This window comes from Chionomys nivalis, chromosome 22, assembly GCF_950005125.1.
Source record: "Chionomys nivalis chromosome 22, mChiNiv1.1, whole genome shotgun sequence".
In the NCBI taxonomy this organism is placed as follows: Eukaryota; Metazoa; Chordata; class Mammalia; order Rodentia; family Cricetidae; genus Chionomys; species Chionomys nivalis.
In genome coordinates, this window is record NC_080107.1 from 1,018,451 (window position 1) to 1,044,693 (window position 26,243).

The following is a 26,243-nucleotide window of genomic DNA, read 5'->3' on the forward strand; positions in this document are numbered from 1 at the left end:
TGCTATAGATGCTAAGACCGGTGTTTCATTGGCTCTCTCCATTCCTCTCTCTTCTTGGCCCCTCCCCTTTCAAGTTTCCTAGTCCGGTGCAAGCCCACTGTTGGCAGCTGCCTCATTCGCCACCTCCTGAGCCCACCCCTCAGCAGCTGCTCTGTCTAGGCAGGAGTAAAGGAGGCAATTAGAGGAAGCCTGGCGGCAAGGGGCTGAGGGAGCCCAAAGGTCTAGCCTGGCTGTGAATGATCACAGGCGACCAGAGACCGTGTTCTAAACAGGCTGTTGCTTGTCCGGGTCTCCAGGGCCAGAGCACCTCAGGAAGGAAGGTGATCACAGAAGAGATGCTGTTAGGTTCAGGCCAGAGGGACGCGCATGATTGAAAGGCGCCACCTGTCAGATCTTCAGGGGAAATTCGAGCCTCCCAGTCTAAGAGAAAGTGTTGTACCAACAGGGCAGTAAACAATGCTCTTCCCGAAGCCCAGGCCTTGGGGGGGGGGGGGGAATGAAAGCAAGGAGGCGGGACTACAAGCTGGGGGCTCGAAGCCTCCAGAACTTAAAGGATGGTCAGAGTGAGGCCGGCCACTCAGATAGAACGAGGCAGGAGCTCCTAAACTGCAGGCAGAACCCCACAGGTAGGAAAAGCCCTGGGCCCCTTTCTTATTAATCCCGTATCTTCCAGCCCCTCCTCTTTCATCCAAGAGCCGGATCTTCTAACGGGGATCCTACAATGAGAAATTCAGACTGCTTCTTTATTCTCTCCCCTCTATCAACTGTTTTTAGCTGCCCAAAGGAGTTGAGAAGCTTGAGGTTGGGCATAGAGTAGCCTGCAAGCAGCCATTTATGAAGAGGGCTTAGCAGGACAAATAGAGATTTCCGGGGCTTAGGACGCAATGACCTCTCCGAGAAAAGGCTGAGGTGGTAAGGTAGGGAGGGGCCTCAGAGCTACCGGGAGAGGGATTAGGCGGCAGTGGGAGATAGAGGCATCACAGAAATAGCCAGCATCTCTCACACTGTTCAAGGCTCAGAACTTGGGTTCTCCTTCTGGACTGGGGCAGCTGAACCGAAGAGCTGAACTGGACACAAGATAAGGATAACGGTTGGGGTTCAGGGGGACAGGGAACAAGGAGTCAGGAGTAAAGCTGGGAAATGAAGCGTGTCTAGGATGCCCTGAGGGGAACTCTACTGATTCAGTGGCTCCTCCCCCAGGTGCTGGGACTACTCTTCTGATCTGGGACATTGAGAGGACACTGGGCTGAGGAAAGTGGGGAAAGTGCACTAACCCAGGACTCAGGAGACCTAGGTTCTGGATATGGTTTGGCCTATTTAATTCTCCAACGACGTTAGTCATAATTACCATAATCCCTAAGCCAGACCCCTAAACTATAAAATGGGGCTAGTCACCCCTTCTGAGGGGTCAGTCGAGGAACTAAGGTAAAACAGAGTGCTTCAGCATACTCTGTAAAGTGGGGGCAGAATCGTGAGTGCTGGGGCAGGGTGCTATCCTGCTCCTCAGTATTCAGGTCTTCTCTTCTCTTCCTATTTATGACAAGCCTAGAGGGCAAAGCGGAGGTGATGAACTGGCAAAGTAGCTGAGGTGTGCATGTTCCCATGCATACCGTTGCCTCCCCCCACCTCAAGGTAGCTGAGGTATATGCGCGTGTTCCCATGCATACCGTCTCCTCCCCCCACCTCAAGACAGCTGAGGTATATGCGTGTGTTCCCATATATCACATCGCCTCCCCCCACCTCAAGACAGTTGTGTGTGCATGTTCTCATACTGCCGTCACCTCCCCCTACCGCAAGTGTGTAGCCTGCAGCTACAGGGTGGTTTAAACAATCAGCCATGTCTTAGCCAAATATGCCTCACTTGGAGACATAAAAAAGGGTTTGCTGTCATCTTACTGACTTCAGTTCTCTCTGTCTGTGTCATTCGTAATGCCCTGGGAACCAGGTCAGATCATCACCCTGGCCCAGGAATGGCACAGTCAATCTTCAGCGGGCAAACTATGGGCTAAGGACTCTCCTTCCAAATCCTGCCCACGTGCTAGTGGCCTGAGCCTTCTGCCATCCATACGGGTGAATGGATATTTCTATTTCTATCCAGAAAAACGAAAAGACGGAGCAAGCATCGCACAGTGAGCAGTGGGAGCTGGCATCCTCCCATCACAGGACCACAATGCCGTTCACCACTGGCGCATGCTACCTTCCCCACAAGGGCAAAGAACAGAAAGAGAAGAGGGTGTGTGGCTCATTCAGATCTTGAGCTTGGTTTTGTCAAAGGGATCAATAGGACTGCCTCATGAAGGCATTCCAGTAAGAAAAGAGGGCAAAGAGAAAACCCGTGGACAGGTAGGCTTAGGGAAAGGTGAATTCAATGATTTTCGAGCTAAGTTTTCAGTATTTTTTTTAAACTCAGTGACACCTGACACCTCCTTAAGTGTGATACCTTAATGTAACACCTCCTTAATAATGATGCTGTATCTCTCTAGGAGAGTGAAAAGCTGGCTATATTTGGAACAACCTTGGTCAGTGAATAAATACATCTTCCTCTTACTGTCAAGAGAACCTTTGTTTTGTTTTTCTTTTTTCTTTTCTTTCTTTCCTTCCTTACTTCCTTCCTTTCCTTCTCCTTCCTTCCTTCCCTTTCCCTTCCTTCCTTCCTTCCTTCCTTCCTCTTCTCTCTCTTCTTCCTTCCTTCTTTCCTTTCCTTTCCTTTCCCCTCTCCTCTCCTCTCCTTTCCTCTCCTTCTTTCCTTTCCTTTCCTTTCTTTCCTTCTCTCCTTCCTTCCTTCCTTCCTTCCTTCCTTCCTTCCTTCCTTCTCTCTTTCTAGACATAGCCTCAGCTGGCCTCAGGTTCATCATGGGCTGAGACTGACCTCCCCCTCCTGCCTCACAGATGCTGGGTTTGCAGGCACATACACTACACCCACTTTATACCATGTTGGAGTTTGAGTTTAGGGCCTTGTATGTTTCAGGAAAGCACTCTGCCAGTGAGTACATCCCTTTTGTTTGTGCCACGCCTCCACAGACTATCGTCTAGAAACTCTGCTCTGAAGCTGGGACACGGAGGGAATGAGCTGAGTGACTGAAACGCCGGGGTCCCTATGCCACGACCTCCTGGCCATCACCCTTGCATGCTGCCACACAGGCACTTTCCTCTCTTGCTAGAAGATATGGCTGGAGCTGCTGCACCACCAAGGGGCTGTGGTGGTGAACGGTCTTCGTATCTTTACGAAATCCTGTCTGCTTCCTAGAAAGTGAAGGGCACCAAATCCAGAGACCCTAGGACTTTTGTCTGGAGGAACAGAAGACTGAGGTGGGTGGCTGTCTTCATGCCGCCTGAGCTCTGTCCCAGTTTACCAAGGTGTCCTAGGTGCTCTCACCAAGAAAGAAAGTACTGCCAAGAGCAGGCGGTATTTTTAGCCAGTGACAGGAGCGTCCGCTTTTCTTACGGTCTGAGTCATGCCCTGAACCCTATCTGGGAACTGTTTTCCTTGTAAACAGACCCCCCCCAACAAGAGCAGGTAGTAAAGGAATTGGCCCTGTCCCCAACACCAAAACTATACAGACTCAAAGAGGAATCTCCAAGTTAAGGAAGGATCTTCTCCACATATATCCCAGAGCAGGTGGAGGCCAGCTTTGCAGACCAGGGAGGGTGTGATTCTAGTCTCTCACCAGAGCAAACTCTTCTCATTGACTTTCTCAAGAACTGCGCAGGTTCAGAAACGAGCCTGCCCGGGGCTGTCGAGTCTGGAGAGTTTTTACAACACCTCTGCCATGTGACATCTGTACTTGCTTTGCTCAAATGTCCGCGATGCCCATCTTGTTTTGAATTAAGTTATTTTTAAATCCAATAATGCATTTTTAAAAGACATTTCAGATCACTGCTGGAGATGGAAGCTCAATATCACTCACCAGAAATAGAAGATAACTGAGAATCCATGTCAGGGAAGTGAAGCAGGGTTGTTCAGTTCTAAAGGCTGGCCTGCTTTAGGCTCTAGGGGGTGAGCAGCGATTGTTCCTTCCTTTTTCTGGAACAATGGCAAAAAATTGTGACCACTTCATTGAGCTAATCAAAACGAGGCAAAATCATTGAAAAGGCAGTATGTGAGCCTGGACACTTCATTCGGTGGTAAAGTGATGGCTTGCATGCATGAAGCCCTAGGTTTGATGATAATTAATAATAATAATAATAATAATAATAATAATAATAATAATAATGGTCAAGTGTAGTGGTGCGAGCCTGTAATTCCAGCACTCAGGAAACAGAGGCAGTGGGATCAGGAGTTCAGAGAAATCCTCTACTAAAAAGCAAGTTTGAGACCAACCTGGGCTACATGAGACCCTGCCTCACAATAATAATAATAAAGTCATAGCCTACAGAAGGGTATTGGATAAAAATCATCCAATATCAAGTCAATATGGCCCCACTTTAGCAAAAGAAGATCTGTATCCTTTATGTTACCACAGGGAACATGGGTATGTGATATCATGCTCAACTAGGAAGGGGAACAGGACAACAGATTTCTGACTCCTGGGCCAGCGCACTCAGAGGGCAAGGTCTGCATCTCATGCTGGGTAATGTGTGACCAAGTCTTCATGTCTTCCCTTTCTAGACATGGAACAGACAGAAGGGAGTCCCTCTGAGGACGGGACCACTGTCTCTCCAACTGCAGGGAATCTTGGGCCACCAGGAAGCACTACAGAGGAGGTGGCCGAAGGCACAGCTGGGACAAGTGTGCAAGAAGGGTCTCCAGGTGAGGCAGGACAGCAGTGTGAAGCCACATCTGAGGGTACCGTGTCAGGGCGGCACCCCGAGGACAGAAACAGATCAGATGAGCTCATGGTAGATGCTCAAGAGGAGGCCAGTAGGAAGGAGGGAGCCAAGGCTGATCTTGCAGAGGAGGAGGAGGGTGGGAAGGAAGAGACCACCATAGCTTCTGAGGGAGAGACTGGCAAGAAAGAAGAGATAACACCAGAACCCAGCGAGGTTAAAGAGAAAGAGGAGACCACGCCGACCTCCGAGGCACAGAAGGCGGATGGAAAGGAGGCCGATCTGGACATTAAGGACAAATCAGATGTGAATGATAAAGTCAAACCTGAAGCCAAGGAGGGTGTTGGGGCAGAGGCTACTGTCGAAAAGGCTGAGACAGAATCTCAGCAGAAGGCTGACGTGAAAGACCAGGCTGAACTTGAGGCAGCTGATGGGACAGAGACCGGAAGTGACGCAAAGGAGCTGCAGGTGAGCAGGAATGAACGAGGGTCTCAAGTCTCCTCTTCCCCGGAATCAAAGCCTCCCTGATTCCCTTGTTTGTCTGAGGTGTTGTTGTTGTTACTAAACAGCCAAGTAAATCCATTTAAAGAGGGGGGATTATTTTGGCTCATGGTTTCAGAGGTTTCAGTCCTGGCTTCATTGCTTTGAGGTTTATGCTAAGGCAGAAAGACGGTGAAAGGGCACCAGGACAGAGAAAAACTGTTTTCCCCATGGCAGTCAAGGAACAGGAGACAGGGAAAAGAAATCTCAGATCATAAGATATTCCCCTTGCTGGGGAGATGGTTCCTTGGGTAAAAACTCTTGCTAAGTGAGCAAAAGCACCTGGGTTCAAATCCTCAGAACTCATGGATGAGCCAGGCACAGGGGCACACATCTGAAATCCCAGGGTGCCTGATGGGAGGCAAAGATAGAAGAATCCTATTATGCACTGCCCAAGAACAAAGAGAACTTGTCTCAAAGAAGAGGAAGAAAGGATTACACCTGAGGTTCTCCTCTGACCTATGCACGCATGTGCATGCACACACTGTGGCTTGAGTGTGCCCATATTCACACATGTAAATGCATTTACACACACACACACACACACACACTGTGGCATGCCCATGCCCATACTTACACACATAAATGCATTCACATACACACACACACACACACTGGCATGCCCTTGCCCATACTCAGACACATAAATGCATTCACACACACATACACATCACAAACACACATGCATCACATGAAAGATATGCCCTCCAAAAGCACACCCCTTGTGGATAGATCCTTCTCACTAGGTCCCTACCCCCTGTAGTAGCTCATTCAATTACGAACTTGTTGCCAATATGATAGTCTATTGGTGAGATTAGCACCCTCATGACTCAAGTACCCCTCAGTACTTTCTATCCAAACAATACCTCGGGAAAGCACAGTCTTCCTCCAGCAGGTACCAAGATCCTGGGAGTGGGACTGGGGGAAGGAGACTGTGGCTCAGACTGCCTTCCGAATCTTTCTGAAGTTCTTAGAAAGCCTTGGGTAGCTGCCCACACAGATCCCGTTCATCCCAGGAGCCGGAGAGTCCCATGGATGAGCAGGAGCAGGGAAAGGAGAAAGAATCAGAAGAGAGGGCAGTGGTGATTCCCAGCTCCCCCGAGGAGTGGCCTGAGAGCCCCACAGACAAGGGACCCAGCCTCAGCCCAGGTAAGGGAGATCCCAGCATGCCTCACAGCTGACCTGAGGAAGGAAGCTGCAGGGAGCCATGACAGAGCCTCAGCTACCTCCTGCTCTGTTCCATCCCTCCAGATGACTTGGGTCCAGACTCCACAGCATCTGGAGAGACCAGTCCTTCGGCCAGGTAATGCCAAGCCCCAGAACTCTGACCCCTCCTATCTCCTGCTGCCACTTCTCTCTGGGCCTCCCCAGAACCTGATTTCCAGATATTCCAGGATTCCTGGCCCTCAGCCTTGTATCCCAAACAGATCCCAGGAAACAAAGAGTGAGAGGCATGGGAGACATCTGGTCCACCTCCTACTCCATGGCTGAAGCCTCTTCAGGCCCCATGACTTCAGCTCTCTCAGTGTTAGCCAAAGGAATGACCAGAAAGCCTGAGTTTGGATGAGGGCTCTGCCACTTACCAGTCATGTGACCTTGGCTGTGTCACTAAGCCTCTTCTCATCTGTGAAGGGGACATGACAATTGTAAGGACCTCCCAGGGCTATTGTAGCTCCAGTGATGTGTGAGCAGAAAGCCCCTGATGTCCAGGAAGTGCTAGACAGCCAGGCTTGTTCTCCCACGGCACCCAGTCTCTTCCTTGTCCCCATTTTACAGACGGGAAAGCCGAGGTTCAGAGAAGTAAGGGAACAGCCCCAAGATCACCCAGGAAATAAGAACAAAGCAAGGCTCCAAACTCAGGTCAGAGCCCAGGTGTACTCTAGTTCTGTCTCATGTGGGCTTGACAGACCACAAGCTCCCCAGAATTAGCCTGAGTCTGCTCGTTGCTTCTTGGACCATCCAGTGCTAGGCACAGGATGAGTGTGTGTACCAGTTAAGCACAGGTCTGTCCATAGCAGAGACCTCTGCCCGGTCAGCCAGCCAGCCCCCACCCCCAGAGCTGCTCTGGACTCGGTGGTGTAGGTTCAATTCCCGTTCGTGCTTCTGCAACCTCTCCACGTAGTGAGTCTTCGCCCAGTGATGTGCCCCAGAGCCCCACAGAGCCCCCACCCCCGGTGGAAAAGAAGGAGAGAGCACCAGAACGCAGGGTGTCGGCCCCTACTCGGCCCCGGGGACCCCGTGCACAGAATCGCAAAGCCATCGTGGACAAGTTTGGCGGGTAGGATGCAAACCAGGAGCCAGGGTGGGCTGAGATTTTCCCTGGGATCTGTGAATGGGGGCTAACGGAGGGAGGGAGGCCTGGGGGCCAGTGGAAACCATTACCTGTAGCCTGAGATTCCTCACAAAGGACTGTTTATGGTGCCTCACCTGTCCCCTCACAGGGCAGCCTCGGGCCCCACTGCACTGTTCCGGAACACAAAGGCAGCTGGGGCAGCCATTGGTGGTGTTAAGAACATGCTTTTGGAGTGGTGCCGGGCCATGACAAGAAACTATGAGGTGGGCACGGGCTGGGGATACAGAAGGGGCAGGGGACATTTTTCCCCAGGGCAAGTGTGCGGCTGAGAATCTGAGGGTCCAGATTCCAAAGGATGGGAGAGGCAAAGCCCAGGCTCTCCAGCCCAGGATCACTTAGGTCTTTCGTTCCCTGTCGGTCTATCTCAGCACGTGGACATCCAGAACTTCTCCTCCAGCTGGAGCAGCGGCATGGCCTTCTGCGCCCTCATCCACAAGTTTTTCCCAGACGCCTTCGACTATGCAGAGCTGGACCCAGCAAAGCGCAGGCACAACTTCATGCTAGCCTTCTCCACTGCAGAGTAAGCCCCAGTCCTGGGATGGCAGAGTCAGGAGGGAAGTGGGTGGCCTCAGAGGGGTCCAGGGGGCACACAGGATGCGTGGGGGTAATCAACCTTATATCTGAGGGGGTTTAAAGCGCCTTTAGGTCAATGGCTCAAACAAAGAAAACTATGCTCCGTTGTGACTTCTGTTCTAAATGAAGAGACAGGTCCTAAGAACATACATGCAGGTAACATATAATGACAGGCAGCTACAGGTGCACTGAAGAACATTCAGGGGTCCAGGGAGATATTTCAGTCTGTAAAATGCTTGCTGCACAACCTCGAGGACCTGAGTTCCACCCCAGGACCCGTGTAAAATGCCAAGTGTGCAGATCTCTGGAACTTGTTGACCGTACTAGCCTAATTGGTGAGCCTCGGGTTTTGTGACGGCCCAAGACTCAAATAGCTTGGTGGGTAGCTCCTGAGGTGCAACACTCAAGGCTGATTTCTGACTTCCACAAACCTGAACCCACATGTGCACACCAACACACACATTGACAGAAAATTTGAAATTCAAGCAGAATAAAAAAGAGAAGACAGGTAGGCCTTCTGGTTTTGGACAGGGGGATACAGAAACCTGGGGTCAGATTTTAACTCTGTGTAACCTTGGACATGTCCAAGGTCCCCCACATCCCATGATGTTTCCCCCTTGTATAGAGATAAGAACTCGGTAACATAATTAAGTTCCTGGAACCCGTAACAGGGCCAAACCCACAGCGAGCCCTTCAAAAGCTCCTGACTGCATTGCTATCATTATAATGAATGATAGGGTATCATGATAATCACCATTCACTTTGGGTCCTGGAGGGGTGTTATTGCCGAGGCTCGCAGAGCCACACCTCAAGGACAGTGTAAGGAAGCGTAAGACTGAAGGGGGAAATTGGGTCAAAGATAAGACTTTGAACAAGGGGTGTGGGGACACATGGCTATATTCCCCACACTCGGGAGGTGGAGGCAAGAGGACCTCAAGTTCCAGGCCCAAAACCAACCAACTAACCAACCAAACAAACATGGTTGCCAGAGTAGCAAAAAGGGGTTGGGGTCCCTGCCACCTTCAAACTCCCTCCAACCTGGGAAATGACCCAGAAAGAAACTTCTAAGTCACTGGTGGGGACAGGATTGTGTGTAAGGAAGTGTAGGGGTGGGTGTGTGTTCAACAAGGAGCAACTCAGGCCCCTGATAGACAGCCAGGGGCTTTTTCTAAAGCTCACTCACAGTGGTGTATGTCTGTAATTTCAGCACCCTAAGGCTGCAGCAGGATGGCTGAGAATTTGAGGCCAGCCTCATTTAAGGTTCAATCAATAAGGTTCAATCGATCTCAATCAGTCAATGTCTATGGGTGTTACTTCAGTTTACAGAGTGTGCGTTTCCCGTGCACAAACTCCTGTGTTTGATCACCAAATGTGAGGGCGCACTCAGGAGCTGGGGGCATGTGAATCCCAAGTTTAAGGTCATCCTTGACTATCACACAGAGTTAGTTGGAGATATACAAGAACCTGTTTCAAATAAATAAACAAATAATCCCTAGGGATGGGAGTGCTAAATTATCTGGCCTGGGAAGCCAGCCCCTCGAGTCTAGCCCAGGCCTGGCCCCCCACCAATGGGGAAGAATGTGTTTTCTTTTTTTTTTTAATATTTATTCATTTATTATGTATACAATATTCTGTCTCTGTGTATGCCTGCAGGCCAGAAGAGGGCACCAGGCCTCATTACAATGGTTGTGAGCCACCATGTGGTTGCTGGGAATTGAACTCAGGACCTTTGGAAGAGCAGGCAATGCTCTTAACCTCTGAGCCATCTCTCCAGCCCAGAATGTGTTTTCATCAGGAAAATTAGAGTATGTTGATCCATAGTTCTCAACAACTTCTTTTACAACACATTTTCTCAGACACTGGTTGAACAAGCTATATACTATATATATATTAAGGGAAGACCTTCCTTCTGAGGGTCTCTGGGGCATGCATCTCCTTAGGGCTATGGGACACAGGGATGTCATTTAAAAGCCAGGGTGTGGTAGTTTGTGCCTTTAATCCCAACACTTGGAAGGCAGAGGCAAAGAATAACAACAAAATTCCAGCCAGACTCCGTATCCCTGGCGATCTTCCATTTTGATGTTTTGCTGTAGGATGAGATGGGTGGGTATCTTAGTTGGGGAGAAATGGACAGGAACATCGAGCTGCATTTCAGCTCAGCAGGAGGGACAGTTGTGTGAACCAAGTAAGCATCTGCCACGTGTTTGTCTGGACCCATTCATTTATTCCTCACGGGTGGAGGCGGGCAGAGGACTTAGGGTCTTTCCAGGTCCTGCAGGAGGCTTGCGGCAGGGTAGGGATTATAGACATTCCTGGTCTAGCTAAGCTTGGGGGCAGCAAAAGAGCAGACAGGTCTGCCCCAGCCACACATCATCACTAACCTAGAGAGTGCAAGCCTGGTTTCAAGCGAGGCAGAGCCACAGAGAGGCAGAGGATGAGCCGAGGATGACCACTGGCCTCGGGAGGCACCAGGCAACTAAACTGGAACAAGGCTAAGGAGAATAACGGAAATGGAGTGTGGAAAATCATACGCGAGGGGCCAGGGTTTGGATCCCTAGCCTTTTTCCTAGCTCCGAGGCCTCTCTGGAAGCCAGAGGTGAAGGGGGAGGGGGGGGCGGAGATATGTGATTCCCTGATTCAGAACTCTCCTCTAGTTCTCAAAGTTTTGGAAGAAATGATCTGTCCACAGCCCCGGTGGAGCCTCTTGAGTTACACTGTTGGAGGAGCCCTGCTGTTCCAGGCTCCGTTGCTATGAAGGGTTTGCCAGTGTTGATAGGATAGCACTGGTCCGTGGGACTGAGGTCGAAGCCTTGGATGCAGTGAGCTTGCTTGTCCCATTCTTCAAACCCTCCGATCTGTGTCCCTCCCCCAGTTCCCAACCCAGTGGCTTGCGCTTCGGCCCAGCTGTGGCAGTCCCAAGAGAGGATTCCCACTGGGGCCTTCTCGCTCCCACTGCCAGCATCCCCGGTTGGCTGGTTCTGGCAGCCCAGACTGCTGAGAGCCAAGGTGCCAGAAGCACTGGGTAGCTTGGGGCTGAGTTCCAGCTGTTACACCTTGGGCAAAGCACCAAACCCTCTGAGCTCAGTTCCTCCTCTGCTTGTTAGAGATAAAGAGGAGTAACCGAGACCATCTCCCAGGGTCACCCGATAAGACACTTGGCACCGGGCAGGGAGGCCCCAGCCGTGATTAACCCGGCTTATCAGCCCCAGCAGAGCCAGGGCTATCAAGTAGCCTCCAAATGCAGCCGAGATGTTAGAAAATGAGGACTTGCTGGGTCCCCTGCCGCCTAGACACACACCGAGAGGTCACACAAATGTTCTCTGTCGACTGCTACTGAGCACCCTATTAAAAACGATCGGGGGTCCTCTCTAGCGTGGAGTAGCCCTTTTCTGCTCTCGCCGATCTGATAGAGCTTCTGTTTCGTGGGCTTGGTTACTGTTGGCCCCGTGAGAGCAGAGTTTTGGCTGACAAACAGAAGACTGTTAGCACACAGTAGGTGCTTACAAAATAGGTGACCTCACTGATGGGAGCTGTTACGGTCGCTGCAAGCCAGCACTCTAGGGAGGACTCATGCTCTGTCCCTAATCCACAGCGCAGCTGTGCTCATGTTCAAGAAGGAAGATAATACAGACTAGAAAACGTGAGGGTCTGGAATCCCAGGCCCATTGAAACTGTAGGTTCCCTGCAGGGATCTCAGGTACCACACTCAACGCACACTGGGCTGGCTGACCCGGTGGCCTTTACTTGCCTGGACCCGTCTCCTGGGCTCCCTCTTCACCTTTGACCCTATGCCCCTCCTTCTGCCCTCTCCTCAGGAAACTGGCCGACTGTGCCCAGCTGCTGGAAGTGGATGACATGGTGCGGCTGGCCGTGCCCGACTCCAAGTGTGTCTACACCTACATCCAGGAGCTGTACCGTAGCCTCGTGCAGAAAGGGCTGGTGAAGACGAAAAAGAAATGAAGGGCAAAGCCGTGCGGGTGGAGGAAGTGGGGGGCCCAGCCGACAGCCATGGCCTTGAGGTGCTTTTGAGGTGCTTCACGCCGCCAGGCACGAAACAGGTGGCACCAGTCCCAGTGTCATTAAAAGTGCTTTTGTAAAGTTCCTCTCGTTCCTTGATGCTCCCCGCACCCCAACCAGCCACACGTGTGTGCAATAGGCAGTGGCCAAAAATAAAAAGAAGTCTGCATTTGGAACTGTGGGTGGCAGTTTGCTAGTCTCTGTCTCTGTCTCTGTCTCTCTGTCTCTCTCTGTCTCTGTCTCTCTCTCTCCCTCTCCTCCTCTCTCCCTCTCCCCCTCTCTCCCTCTCTCCCCACTTCTCCCCCACAGTGAGGGTATTTCTAGACAGGAAGTAGACCATCTCTAGAAATCTCACCCAACTGGGCTGCCGCAGTCGGCCAGTAGGTGGCGCTCTTAAGATGGACGGCAATTCTAACTCGAAGGTTTTCAAATGAAACAAATCCCTCCCAGTGTGGCTTAAGTTTCGCCTTTTGTCAACTCCACTGTATTGAAGCTCAGTGGGTGAGAGAGCACTGGTCTGGCATCTATGAAGCTGTGGATTCATTCCCTAGCACCAGGGAGGGGAAATCAGACATGCTGCCCAGGCTATAGGAAGAAATGGGATCTCCGCTGATTGACATGTCCATTGGAAGGCATCCTGAGGATGGTCCACTCAGGGCCAGCATTCCTGATCGTGCATGGAGAATAGCCACTAGAAGCAGAATCATACTCTTTGTCAGGCCCCAGCCAGCCCTCTTTCTAATGAACACTTAACCCATGCAGCTCAGAAGGTAAAAGGCACAGGCCACCAAGCCAGATGGGTGGCCTTGGTTGAATCCTCAGGACCTACATAGTGAAGGAGAAAACTCTCTCCCAAGAATTGTTCTTGTACCTCTGCTCCCAGGCCTTGGTGTGCTCACCCACCATATACAAACACTCAAAATAAAAATGCAACAAAAGTTTAAAAAAAAAACAAAAAAACAAAAACAAAACCTTTCCTCTCATAGAAAACTTAGCTGAACTCTGGGATTCATCTGTGAAGTCAATGGCAGACAAGCACACACATTTTGTGGAGTCCCTGGACTAGAGGTTAGAGGTAAACAAACCCCTTCTTGAGGCCTAGCCCCCAGAAACATAGCCAGTCAGAGAGCAAGCCATCTAGAACCCTGAAGTCTGATTCCTGGATGGAGTTTAAATTCTTCATTTTGAGATTCATCACCACAAACACAAAATGATTAACACTTAAGTCGGGGCATGCTTATAACAAGTATGGCTGATTCCAATCACTCAGCAGTGAATTTGGCTCCTTCTGTCTGCCCAGCCTTCTAGCCATAGTCCTGTTTTCCTTCCTCCTTGGTGCCTGGGCCCTGAGGCATTCAGTTTTCCGCCAGATGGAGAACGGGAAAGCAGGCCCAAAACTGTGCGGACCTAACTTGCACTGGCGTTGGGAGCGGCCAAGCATGTGGGAATGGCACCTCTACCACCAAATGACTTGGGGAAGGAGCACACACCACACAGGCCCCCCCCCACACACACACACACTAGGCACATTTACTCATAATTAGCAGCCACGAAGGAAAATGTGATCAGAGGATAGGCCTCCAAAGGCCTCTGGTGCCAGTCCTGGTACACACTAAGCAGATCTAGGCAGAGAGGCCTGAGAAGGAGAACTAAGAGGGTCGGTCCTCTCCAAACTGAAGGGTGAAGTCTTCTGCATTTCTCTTGAACATCTCTGGGTTCTGAGTCAGGAGCTCGGCAAGTTCCAGCCTCACAGGCTCTTCTAGATTGGGTTTACCCACCAGCACAATGAGGGCCTCCAAGACTGGGGAGAGAGAACGGGGGGGAGGGTCAGTACCAAGGAGGAGCATGGAAGAAGGTCAGGGGTGCTCATACCCAGATTCTCCTGAAGCCCTACAGACATTACTCAGGGGACCCCAAGAGGTTTCCATCATTTAGGATGGCTCCACAGCCAAAGATGATGTCTCTCATTTTATACCTGCCCTGAAACCAGAGCTCCTCCTTCTCCCGGGTACCATGACTACTAACACGCACCACACCTGACTCTAGATCTGTAATTTCAAAACATTTATTTGTCATGACTTCAAAGAAGTTTCTCACAAGATAAGTGAGATTTCTGGTCTTCATCTCACTCCTTTCCCCCCTTTTTATTTATTCTTCTTTCATACGACACATCCTGACTACAGCCCCCCTCCACTCCTCTCAGTCCCCACCCCATACCTACCCTCTCCCCCAGATCCACTCCTCCTCCCTTTCCCTTCAGAAAAGAGCAGGCTGCCCTGGGATACCAACTGAACGTGGAATAACAAGATGCAATATGATTGGGCGCAAACCCTCCCTCATATCAAGGCCGGACAAGGCAACCCAGTTGAAGGAAAAGTGTCCCACAAGTAGTCAAAAAAGTCAGAGACAGCCCACTCCCACAGTTAAGAGGAGTCTCACAGAAACCCAAGTTAAACATATCCAGCATGTACGTTGGCAAAGGACCTGGCATGGACCCATGCAGGCCCAGTGATTGTCACCTCAGTCTCTGTGAGCCCCTGTGAGCCCCCTCAGACTCTACAATCCTTCCCCCTGCCTTCCACAGGGTTCCTCAAGCTCTGCCTAATGTTTGGCTGTGGATCTCTGCCTCTGCTCCATGGAGGCCCAAAACGGGAGCCAATTGCCACCCTGTCTGATAGAGAGTTTGCAGGTTCCTCTAAATATGACAAGTGTAGCTACAGGTCCAGACTCAGGATGTGACTACTTGGTTCTTTTGACATTAAGATGGCTCATACAGGTAGATCCACTCCATCCTGACAGATGGTCAGGATATGCAAGTGTACTCCTGCTCCTTCTTTTGTAATATGAAGTTACCTGGGTAACGGCTGCCTTCACGATACTTGGTCTAGGGTGGCTTCACTGCCTAAATAACAGAATGCTAATAATTTGATGTCTTAAAGTGTTAAAACAAGTAACAGTTCGAGCTGTCATTTCTATCATGTTAAAGAAATCTTTTGTTGCCTTCTTCCCCTTTTGTATTGGGTATAAATGTGTATGAGAAACTAAGTACGCAGGCTATTTCAGTACTCACTGGAAAATCCTCCCAGTACTATTCTATGGTTTCTGTTTTATTATTTTTCACACATCTTCGTATTCTTTACTAATTTTTCTAAATCCCCACGCCCCTACCCTGGCAAGAGGTGTTTTCATGGAGCTCGTCCTGACACTGCTCCCTTCAGCTACAGGAGGGAGCATCTCCGAGGACAGTTGGGTTAGGCTCTAATTTCTAGGTCTCAATCTCAGTCTTCGTAAGGGTTCCTGATTTTCTGCAGCGCACGGCGCCCCCGTGTCTGTGCTCTGTGCGCTGGCACCCAGTTACCGAGCTTCGGACAAGAGACTGGAGGTTAAAATACACAGACACACACAGACAGAGAGACAGCGACATGGGTCATCCTTGAATTCCCCATGAATGCCCTTTTATTGTGTTCAGGGGCAAATTGTATAGAGATAGCCACGCCCCAGCCAAACCCACCAGAAACCACTCTCCTGCCATCAGGAACTCCTGCAGGTCTCATGCTCAGAGCAGCTGTAGGCACTCAGATCAGGGGATTACAAGAAATTCAGGATCTGGGGTCTCACTGCTCCCAACAATTTTCTGTTTTGTTTTTTAGGTCTCTCTGTGTGTGTGTGTGTCTGTCTGTCTGTCTCTGTCTCTGTCTCTCTCTCTGTGTGCCCATACATGTGCAGATGGTCTTGGAGATCAGAACGGGGAGTTGGATACCCTCGGGCTGGAGTTACAGGGCGTCGTGAGGGGCCCAATGTGGGTGCTGGGAACTGAACTGTCATCAGCAAGAACAGCAATCGTTCTTAACTGAAGAGCCACGTCTCAAACACCCTGGTTTTCTGTTAGGTTGGAATTTTAAAGAAACTTTTATTTGAGGTGAAGGAGTTCTAAACTAAAGACTGAAAACCATTCCCACCCGAGTGGCTTTAAATCTTTCTCAGCTGCGCACGAACCATGGCTCAGTTTCTCGGTCACACCTGAAGAGCAGAATCTTGGGGAGCATCCCTTCATCCCACAGGCTCACCTAGACTTTATTCACCTTTAAAATGTGCTTGCGTGGGAGAGGTGGCTCATCAGATAAGAGCATTAACTGCTCTTCTAAAAGTCCTGAGTTCAATTCCCAACACCCACATGGTGACTCAACTCTCTTCAACTGTAGTTCCACGGATCCAATGCCCTCTTTTGATGCGCATACACGCAGACAAAATATCCACATATATAAAATACATAAGTAAATAAATGTATTTATTTGGACCGTGTTGGTGACTTGGCAGTTAAGAGCACTACACTTGATCCCCAGCCTTCACATGGCACCTCACAACTGTCTGTCGCTCCAGTCCCAGGGTTCCAATACCCTCTTCTGGCCTTCACGGGCACCAGACATGCATATGGTGCAGAGACATACATGTAGACAAAGTATACATACATATTAAATAAATAAATGGTTAAACATTTTTATTTATACAGTCTTAAGTTTCTACGCATGAGTATCTTGCCTCTGTGTGCATGTGTGCCACATGCATGCAGTACCCGTGACGGCCAGAAGAGGGCACTGGACCGCCTGGAACCGGAATGACGGATGGCTGGGAGCCACCGCCTGAGATCCAGAACCAAACCCAGGTCTTCTGCAGAGGCAGCACACCCTGCGCTTTGGAGTCCCCTCTCCAGCATCTATTTATTTCCTTTTGACTCAGGGGCTAATGTTGTCCAAGTAGACCTCAAATTTGTTATGCAATTAAGAATGAGCTTTTGAAGTTAACTTATTTGTGTGTAGGTGACATGTGGGAATTTGACACACACACACGCCACAGAGTTTGTGTAGAAGCTTATGTGGCATGGAAGACTGACCCTAAGACCTTAAAGACAAGCACTCCACCAACCGACTTACACCCCTCTCCCTATCTCTTCTCTATAAGCCTTTAACTCAAACTAAGTCCCAAACATCCCCACTCAATGGCTCCCATCTACACTAACCCTCTTCTGGGCAAGGCCAGCCCTACCTTGGTAGGTCTTGGTGTAAGGCTTCCAGTTCCCGATGCTGATGAGGGGCAGACACACCAGCCCATCCTCGCTGACGTTGGGGTGGTAGATCTTGGTGATGAATTTCAAAGTGGGAGGCTTTAATGGATACTCCCTGGGGAAATCAATCCGTAGACGGAAAGCCTTGAGGTTATAGGGAGGTTGGTCCTGGTCAAAGAGAAGACATTGAGTTCTGTTCTGATGATGCAACCCCCTGAAAGATGGATTTTCTCCAAGGGCTTTGATCTGCTTCCCTCCCTTTCCCATCCCAGGATCCTGGGTGTTCTCTGTTCTGCTCCCAGGAAGATATGAGCGTTTGGCAACTACCTTATAAATGAGAGGAAGGATAGACTTACACAAGACCATTGGACAGAAAAATCTGACCCTGGGTTTCACCCTGATGTCCTGTGTGAGCCACCTCCCATCCTGAACCTCAGTTTCCTCAAATAAAGAATGGGGCAGAAGCCCAGAAGGTCACACAGACAGACCTGGCTAAGCTCAACGGGTCACAAGAGAAAACAGGCAGACACATGGGAAGGAAATGCCCAGGGCAGAGAAGAGGCAGCCATGAGAGCAGAATGCGTGAGTGTGTGTATGTGTGAAATGGTCGAAGAGCAAAGTTATCAATTGAAAATGGTGCAGATGCTACGGAAAACCAGAAAGAAGTTCTCCAAAAATCAAAATGTGATCCATCAATTCCACTTTGGGAGATATTCCTCAAAGAATTTTTTTTTTATAAGATTTACTTATTTTATGTGTGTGAGTGCCCGCATGGAAGTCAGAAAGTGTTGACTCTCCCGAGATTGGAGTTATAGACAGTTGTGGGCCACCGTGTGGGTAAAGTCAGGTCCCCTGCAAGAGCAACCACTGCTCTTAGCAGTGCTCTTAACTTCTGAACCATTTCTCCAGGGCTCCCCAAAGATTTTTTTTTTTTTTTTTTTTTTTTTGGTTTTTCAAGACAGGCTCTCTCTGTGAAGTTGTGGCTGTACTGCAACTCACTATGTAGCCTCGAACTCACAGAGATCTGCCTGCCTCTGCCTTCTGAGTACTGGGACTAAAGGCTTGTGTCACCACTGCCCAGAGGCTGAAGCAAACAGGGATTAGGCAATAGCCAAAAGCTAGCACAAGAAGAATTCAGATCAAGTGACCTGAAGATTCTCCTGGGCACCTACACTGGGCCACCTGTGCCTAGGAATGGCCTATTCACTAAAGACCCTGAAGCTACAGGATCAGTCTTGACTCTTTCCGTTGCTAGCAGTGTCTCTTAGGCAAGTAACCAGACCTGTCTAGCTTTCCCCACAGGGACAACAGTAGATGAGGATTAAATAAGCCGGTTTATTTCAAAGGCATAGGACTGGGTGTGGCAGCACACATGTGTGCCAGGTACTGGTAAGTGTGAAGGCCATGCCTCTCAGCATAAGGAAACTGTAGTTCCGTGTGTATATGCAATGTTCAGGCCACGGGGACTCTGTGGAAGTGGAAACTCAGCATTAGATTCTACAATCCATGTATGACCACTACTCCAGTTTTCTGAAGAAATTTCAGGGGCTGGGAATGTAGCTCAGTAGGTAGAGCATTTACCTAGCATGGACAAGACCCTGGGACCAGTTCCCAGCACCACATAAAACAGGCTGTGATGGGGCACACCTGGAATCCCAGCGCTTGGGCAGCAGATAAGAAGTCCCACGTCTTTTTCCGCTATATAGGGAGTTTGAAGCTAGCCTGGGATACATGAGACCCTGTACCCCAGGCAAAGGGACTGGAAGGGAGACCAGGATGGTCCCAGCACAGAGCTCAGGGTCCTTCATGCTGGCGCCCAAGCTCCAAATCCTTCCAGAAGTTGCATTATTGAAAACACAAGGCTAAGAGAGCTATGACCACAGCAGTGGCTGGTAGCAGAGTCAAGTGTTGGGTTTTGTTTTGTTCTCTTCTGAGACTTGAGATGGACACTGAGGCCTCCTCACTCACACTAGGCTCAGCCACTATTACTGAGCCTGTCTGCAGCCCAGAGTCAAGATTCTGCCTGATAGCCTGTCCCCAACAGATGCAGAACGGAAACTGGGCTTGACTGTGCTGAACTGTGGCAGGGAGCAACTCCTGGGCAGATAAAGACCATGCCCAGCTCATGGTCTTGATGACCAGGAAAGCCTGGGCCTGGAAAGCAGAGATAAGACTGATGCAGGACCCTCAGGGCAGAACTGGGTCTCTTTGCATCCTGTCTCCTGTAGACTTCTTTTTGCTGAGCTCCCAGGTCTTACTTAGCAATGGATGAATGTTACAAACAGCTGAGGCCTTGGGCCTTCTACAGCCTCATGCTGCTGTGTAGCTCTGAGCTCCTCCAGGACTTGATGTCTCCTCTGGAAAGAAGGTGGACCCGACGAAGGATTTCACACCGCATCTCATGCTGGTGGAAAGACTGTCACTGCTTTTCAAACTCTGGGTTAAATAAAATTTTTGACTGAAGACCATCGATGCAGTGGAAATGTAGCTCAGTAGCAAAATGCATGCTTTGCGCGTGTGCTCTGGGTTCAAATCCTAGCACGGCAAACAAAACAAACACGTGAGAGTCCAAGGCAGAAGAATTGCCATGAGCTCAAGGCCAGCCTGAGCTACACAGTGAGGACCTGTCTCAACTGAAGGAAAACTGAAGGAAAAAGGGGTGGGGGGTCAGGAGGATAGTTGAGTCCGAAAAGTGTTTGCCTTGCAAGTGTAAAGACCTGACTTGGGTCCCCAAAATCCCTGTATGAAAAAAAAAGGTGGACATGATGTCACCCCTTTATTACCCTGATGCCCAAACAGGCAGATCCCTAGGGGCTGGCTCCTTAGCCTACCTAGGCTACTTAGAAAGTTCCAGACTAAAGTCTAAAAAGCAATAACAACAACAACAACAAAAGGAGACAGCGCTTAAACAGGCCTCTTGCTTCCACAGGTTCATAAAGGCAAACATAGAGGAGAAGGGACAGACGCAGGAGATGAAATGAAGCTCTAGATCCAGATGAACTCCTGCCATGCTTTCCACCTTACTCTGTGGAACTATGGGCACATTCCTTGCCTTCCTGGCTTCCCAAATCCCCATCTGTAAAAAAAAGATGTCTTTCCTTAAGGTGTGAGGGCTCTCAGGGTAACCTCAGGCCGTGTTCTTCAGACCACAACATCCAGAAAGAGATCTCAGGTCAAAGGACGGTCTCACCTAGGCCTGACCCTCCCTGCCCATGCTAGCCTACATCACCCCCCACCTAAGAGGGGACACTCACAGGCAGCAGGAGCATGTTCCACACCAGCACATTGTCATCATCGCCAGACAGGTCCCGCACGTACGGTGGAAGTTGTTCCAAAAGATCCTCCAACTCCTGTAGGGGTTACATGGGGGACAGTGGGCCAAGTGCCCATAACCCCAGCCCCCCACCGGCAGCCATGCAGCAAGCCCAAACAGGATATCCCAAGACAGAAAGCAAAAGGTCAGAGCCTGTTGTGAAATAGTTGTTTACACTGTGTGAAGATGTGTCACTGTGATTGGTTTAATAAAGAACTAACTGGCCAATAGCTAGGGGGGAGAGAATAGGCGGGATTTCTGGACAGAGAGAGGAACTCAGGATGAAGCTAGGCGTGCAATAGACACCAGTTAGACATTGAAGAAGTCAGACATCCAATACAGAAGAGAGGTAACCAAGCCACATGGCAAAACGTAGATTAATAAAAACAGGTTAATTTAAGTCATATGAGATAGATGGGAAATGCCTAAGCTAAGGCCAAGCTTTCATAATTAATAAGTCTTCATGCTGTTTGTGAGCTGGTGGCCCAAAGGAAAACCCAACTTCGAGAGCAACCACTTAGGGAGCACGTGGTGTGATCAGTCAGCACAGCTGATTTCGGCCTCACCCCAGCCCCGGAGGCCCCAGTATGAGAATCAGCTGATCACTGCTCTCAAATATTGAGAACTTGGGAGTAAACTCTCCTAGAAACCTTCCTTTCTGAAAGAAAGGTACCTAACTCTGTCCTCTTGCCCGCTTCCTGGAAAGTCATGGAGTCCCATTTCCTCTCTCCATCTTAAGTGATATCTGCTGAGTTTCCAGGACCATATGCACTGGCAGAACAAAGACAAGGACATCACTCATCCATGCCCTCCACCACACCACTGCAGGGGAAAGGAACTGACCCAGGCTGCCCCTAATAAGGACCTCTGCGTGACACATGGTAACCAGGGGTTCTCAGAAATGTGGCTCAGTCAATCGAGCATCCCTGATTCTCCCAGAAGCAGTATCCTGAGTATCCCCTGTGGACCCTTGATGAAGACAGGGTGCAGCCCCAGGAACATCTTTGGGGTAATGAAGGGAACTCAGATTGGAGGGTGTGGATGGACACACGATCAGGAAGGAGGGAAGGGGGGGAACAGGAGCGCTTCAAAGAGGTCGCCTGCCGTGACATGGGCCTTGAGGAGCAGATAGGAGCCCACCAGGTGGAAAAGCAGACCACCAAAGCCGAGGGCCCAGACAGAACAAGGTGTGAAGGTGCCCCTGGAATATTAATAGTTATTACAGCAAAAGGGCTTCATGGCTAAGTACATTTGGGAAAGTTGAGCTAAACAGCTTCATCACTACAGAACAACCCGAAGTTTTTGGGTTTGGTTTGGTTAGTGCTGTACTGGGGATGGAACAAAGTGCCTTGAATATACTAGGTGGTACCCTACCACTGAACCACACCCCCCAACATGCCCAGAGTCTCCAGTTACCAGAGTGCATGTGACCAAGGAACCTCACCCACGGAACTCCAGAGCTTCTCATTTTATGTGTGTGTAGGGAGGGGATGATGACACACGGGATGTTGTAAAACACACATTCAAGGCAGCTCAGTCCTCTGGGACAATGAATAGATACGAACTGGTGGTTCTCGTGCAGGGTTGCCTTTACCCACTAGGGCACATTTGCCAATATCTAGACACATCTTCCCTTCTCCCGAATGGCAGGTTAGCAGGTAAAGTCCAGAGATACTGAGGAAACTTCCTGCGAAGAATTATCTGGTCCCAAGAGTCAACAGAGATAAGGTTGGGAAATGCTTGTGTAAACACAGGCAAAGAGAAAGTTCCCCTGCCCAGGGGGTTGGAGGTGGGGTCCTTCCCTGAGGTAAGCCTTCTGTGCTCCTGCTCCCACACACACAACTTCCCACACTCCCTTCTATCTCTCAGCCTCTCTGCCATGTCTAGTCACACCAACAATTTGCTTCCTGTGCCTCCTACTTAGAACCATGACCATGCATTTGCCTCTTCTACCTAACTATAACTGTCTTCTAGAGCTTGGGCAAGAAGAGAGGCTTACGTAGAGCACAGATCTTGAGCAGACATGTTCTGGGCTGGAGATGCAGCTTAGTTGGTAGAGTGTTTGCTTGGCAAGTGTGAAGCCCTGGGTTCAATTCCCAGCCCTGCATAAAACTTGATCGTGTTACACATCACTGATCCCAGGACTTGAGAGGTGGAGGCAGAAAAATCAAGAAATTAAAGGTTCAGCAGTTAGGTGCCACTTATTGCTCTAACCCAGAAGACCTGGGTTCAATTCCCAGCACCCATGGTGACTAACAACTATCTCTGTAACACCCAGTTACAGGGGATCTGATATTCTCTTTTGCCTCTGCTAGCACCAGGCATGCAAGTGATTCGCAGACATACATGCAGGCAGAACACCCATACACATAAAATAAAAGCAATAATTTAAAAAAGAAATTAAAGCTCATTGTCAGCTATATATCAAGTTTGAGACCAACCCAGACTACATAAAACCTATCTCAAAAAAAAAAAAAAAAAAAAAAAAACCGAAGGGGAATTTTCTCTCTTACCACTGGGAATACTTTGATCTCATGTGTTTTGGTGAATTCTGCCATGCCTTTCCCATAATTGCTGAAATCCAAGCTGGGGCACACAGCTCCTCCCAAAGCCTGCTAGTAAGTCACCTGACTTAGAGGAACTGAAAGTGAAAACACAAGGCCATTAAAAGCCCTTTGAGTTAGAGTCTCTTCAGTCTGGGCTCAAATTCCAGCCCAGTCACTCCTGCTGAATACCTGAACAGCACTATTCAGCCACATTCTCTCTGATATCTCAGTTTCCTCCTCTGAAATGGCAAGACACAATTATCTCACAGAGCCGCTATAAAAACTAGATTAAAAAAACTGCCTGGCTCTCAGGGTTCTGAAGCACTGAGGTAGCAAAGACCCTCTGCCCCATTTTGCGCCAGCCTTCAAATTTTAGTTCTGGAATGAGCCTGCTCTGGACTTCTCCAACTTAAAGAATTTCCCTTTGTAGAGCTGACGACAACGGCCACCCTTTTTCTCTCGTGAAACAGCCTTTCCCTAAATTCGGCGGACTGGAGGGGCGGTTGGGGAAGACGTAAAGCCTGAGTGTGCCAGCCCCAGCTCACCAGCGTTTCTCCTCTGCGATCTCCAACCGCCGCTCCCTTCAGCCCTCTAGACAGTCCTAAGGAAACTACCCCCTTCCCATTCTTCCAGATCGTACTCAAACAGTGTCCCAGAAAGAAACGAAAGCTCAAGGGGAATACGATTTTTGTTCGTTTTCTGCCCCCTGCCGCCTGACTGGGCTTGTACAAAATAGGCATTTAGCATCTGTAGCGAACTGCGTGCGAACCTAACAGGGCATAAATTGGAATTTCTCGTCCAGGGACTATTCTGGATACATTCTTTCCAGGGACAGCCCATCCCGTCTGCATCTCTAACAGTAGGTGGCGCGACAGAACCCTTCTGTGCCTGAGATAACGCCCCACTAATAAATTTCTAGCAGAATTGAAACTAAAACCACTTTGGGGAGCTAGTTCATTCTCACCCTAGTACAACTCGGAAAGCTAGTGACAGCTCTTGTCTTGTGTGTCCATCCTAGCGCGCGCACACACAGATACACACACACACCTACCACCTCCTCTCACTCCTTCATTGGGAAAGGGTGCAGATGCCTGGGTTTCAGCCCACCCTAATAAGCAAAAGCGCTCAGAGGTCAGCCGGAGGAAACGGAAGGCTCAGAGCGTGAGGCGAGGGCACTAGAAAGGAGTCGTCTTCAATGCGCCTACCTTCGCTACTCGCTTGCTGGCTGTCATCTCGAGTCCGAATGTGGGGCACCAGCAGACTCTCGCAGGTCCCCGCTCTCTGAATCACAGGTCCCGAGCCACACCCACGCCCCGCTCCACCCACACTACCCTAGCTGCTCCCCACCCCTTCGGGAGATACCTGGAGGGCACGTGGTCGAGTGCCCAGATCTGTGGCCTTGAATCCCAGGAACTCAGCCCTCGCAGGGGGAGACTAAGTCCTCGGAGCACACGGCTTTCCCTTGGTTCCTGAGTCCCACGAGGAACGTCGCGCAGGAGCAGGGATGGAGTTCATCCCGAGCCTTCACCAGCCCCCTCCACGCCGAGAATACTCGCCGTGCAAACTTAGCTCTGCTGCAGGGTTCTCTGTGACCTCTGCAATGGGATAGCCGGCCTAACCCCCACCTCAGAGCCCTGGGCCACGTCACTTTGCCTTTTGGGGCCCAGTGCCCCATCCTAAAGGCGAGTAGGGGACCAGTGTAAACTGATGCCCTCCAAGGAACGCTCCCTTCGCTGTGTGGGATCCCAGTGCAGCCCAGCAGTTGGGCCTAGACGTCACAGCAGAGGCTTCTTTTAGGTTGCTTGGTGCTGAGCACTGCATGCGGTGCTGTTGGACCGATTCGCTTTTAGTTTGGGGTACTCTGTCGCCCTGCAGTCCTTTACTCCGCAGAACACCTAGTAGGTCGCTGCTGGATGCGGTTTGGAAAACGGATGGTGGGAGAAGGTTCAAGATAGATTTCAGGAGCCTATTATATTTTATTACCAGCCGATCACAAACTATGTACCTACTGTGTGTTCTCACAAACAGTCGAGAGTTCCCGCCCCTCTGCGCAAGGGCAGAGATTCTTGTACTAGCCCAAGTTGAGCCATGGTGGATTAGCAGCAGCACCACCACCACCACCAAAAAAATATTGAACAACATCTGGAAGAAATTTTGCTGCTGTGATGGGCTGGTGAGGAGCCCACTCTCCCCACTTCACCCAGACATTAGTATATTTTGAACCCCAAGTTTTGACCCAGTATGCCACATAATTTTTTATTAATCTGTCTGGGAACCAAATGTCTGCTTTGCTTCGCTTGCAGATAATTCTGCTATTAATTCAGTAGCTTTTACCAGGTACCTCCTAAATGATGACAATAAATAGGTCACCATCAGCAATCCCTCAGTATAGGTAGGGGATGAGGAAGCAGGGCATTTGTACCCATTTCTAGTCAGTCTTAGTTAACAAGCACTTACTACTGAGTGCCAGGGACTGTCTAGGGAACACAGCAGGCTGAGAAAGTGTGGTGTCTGTCCCCAAAGAAGCTCTCAGGCAGTTGAAACACAGAGAATCCAGACTCTGAATTTTTGTGTGTTTGTAGTTTTTGGTTTTGTGTTTTGTTTTGTTTGTTTGTTTTTGTTTTTTGAGATAGTCTTTTCACTTTGTAGTCCTGACTGGCCTGAAACTTGGAACTTGCCGTGGACCAGGCTGCCCTAGAACTCAGAGATCTGCCCACCTCTGCCTCCTGAATGCTGGGTTTAAAGGCCTGCACCTCCACACCCAGCTAAGTCTCTGAATTTTTATTAATAATAACATTAAGAATCACTCAGTCCTCTGGAGGTAGGAGGAGACTCACTTGATCTCCTGTGGAGGGGGCAGAGGCTTTCTGGATGACAGAAACTAGTTAGCTAGTAATTAATATTCGCATGACAAACATTCTCATTTTTTTTTGTGTTTGGGTCCTAGGGACTCTTCTATTTCCTTATGAAATAATAATGAATCATTGTTAATGAAAATTTCCCTACCGTGCTACAGAATGTAAAGACCCAGGGCTTCTGGGAGCCAGGAGAGGCGGCCCAGCAATTAAGGGC

General features: G+C 49.7%; 2 protein-coding genes across 5 annotated transcripts; one reads left to right on the top strand and one right to left on the bottom strand.

Annotated features, from left to right (window-relative positions):
- Window positions 1–547: 547 nt before the first annotated feature.
- On the top strand, window positions 548–12,260 carry Smtnl1 (smoothelin like 1). Of its 2 annotated transcripts, none has more exons than XM_057755526.1 (8): window positions 548–626; window positions 4,610–5,235; window positions 6,324–6,456; window positions 6,559–6,610; window positions 7,430–7,585; window positions 7,749–7,863; window positions 8,029–8,180; window positions 12,049–12,260. In XM_057755526.1, exons 2-8 carry the CDS (start codon window positions 4,612–4,614, stop codon window positions 12,191–12,193), a joined length of 1,377 nt encoding a protein of 458 aa, XP_057611509.1. In that variant the 5' UTR covers window positions 548–626; window positions 4,610–4,611; the 3' UTR covers window positions 12,194–12,260. The 2 variants fall into 2 exon arrangements, with proteins under 2 accessions (XP_057611509.1, XP_057611510.1); XM_057755527.1 differs by lacking the exon at window positions 548–626 and adding an exon at window positions 3,254–3,309.
- A 989-nt stretch (window positions 12,261–13,249) lies between these two features.
- On the bottom strand, window positions 13,250–24,467 carry Ube2l6 (ubiquitin conjugating enzyme E2 L6). 3 transcript variants are annotated; one of them, XM_057755453.1, is made up of 5 exons: window positions 24,377–24,467; window positions 23,139–23,266; window positions 20,567–20,662; window positions 17,294–17,480; window positions 13,250–14,051 (listed from the first exon to the last, which is right to left on the bottom strand). In XM_057755453.1, exons 2-5 carry the CDS (start codon window positions 23,181–23,183, stop codon window positions 13,900–13,902), a joined length of 480 nt encoding a protein of 159 aa, XP_057611436.1. In that variant the 5' UTR covers window positions 23,184–23,266; window positions 24,377–24,467; the 3' UTR covers window positions 13,250–13,899. The 3 variants fall into 3 exon arrangements, with proteins under 3 accessions (XP_057611436.1, XP_057611437.1, XP_057611438.1); XM_057755454.1 differs by lacking the exon at window positions 24,377–24,467 and adding an exon at window positions 23,717–23,734; XM_057755455.1 differs by lacking the exon at window positions 23,139–23,266.
- Window positions 24,468–26,243: the final 1,776 nt, after the last annotated feature.

Bases quoted from the DNA above. Each gene is read 5' to 3' on its own strand.
- Smtnl1 (XM_057755526.1), top strand. From the start codon at position 4,612: ATGGAACAGACAGAAGGGAGTCCCTCTGAGGACGGGACCACTGTCTCT. The intron at 6,457-6,558 runs GTAAGGGAGATC...CCATCCCTCCAG, and splicing joins GGGACCCAGCCTCAGCCCAG to ATGACTTGGGTCCAGACTCC. The intron at 6,611-7,429 runs GTAATGCCAAGC...CTCTCCACGTAG, and splicing joins GAGACCAGTCCTTCGGCCAG to TGAGTCTTCGCCCAGTGATG.
- Ube2l6 (XM_057755453.1), bottom strand. From the start codon at position 23,183: ATGGCAGAATTCACCAAAACACATGAGATCAAAGTATTCCCAGTG. The intron at 17,481-20,566 runs GTGAGTGTCCCC...CTCTTTGACCAG, and splicing joins GGAACATGCTCCTGCTGCCT to GACCAACCTCCCTATAACCT. The intron at 14,052-17,293 runs GTAGGGCTGGCC...CTCTCTCCCCAG, and splicing joins TTACACCAAGACCTACCAAG to TCTTGGAGGCCCTCATTGTG.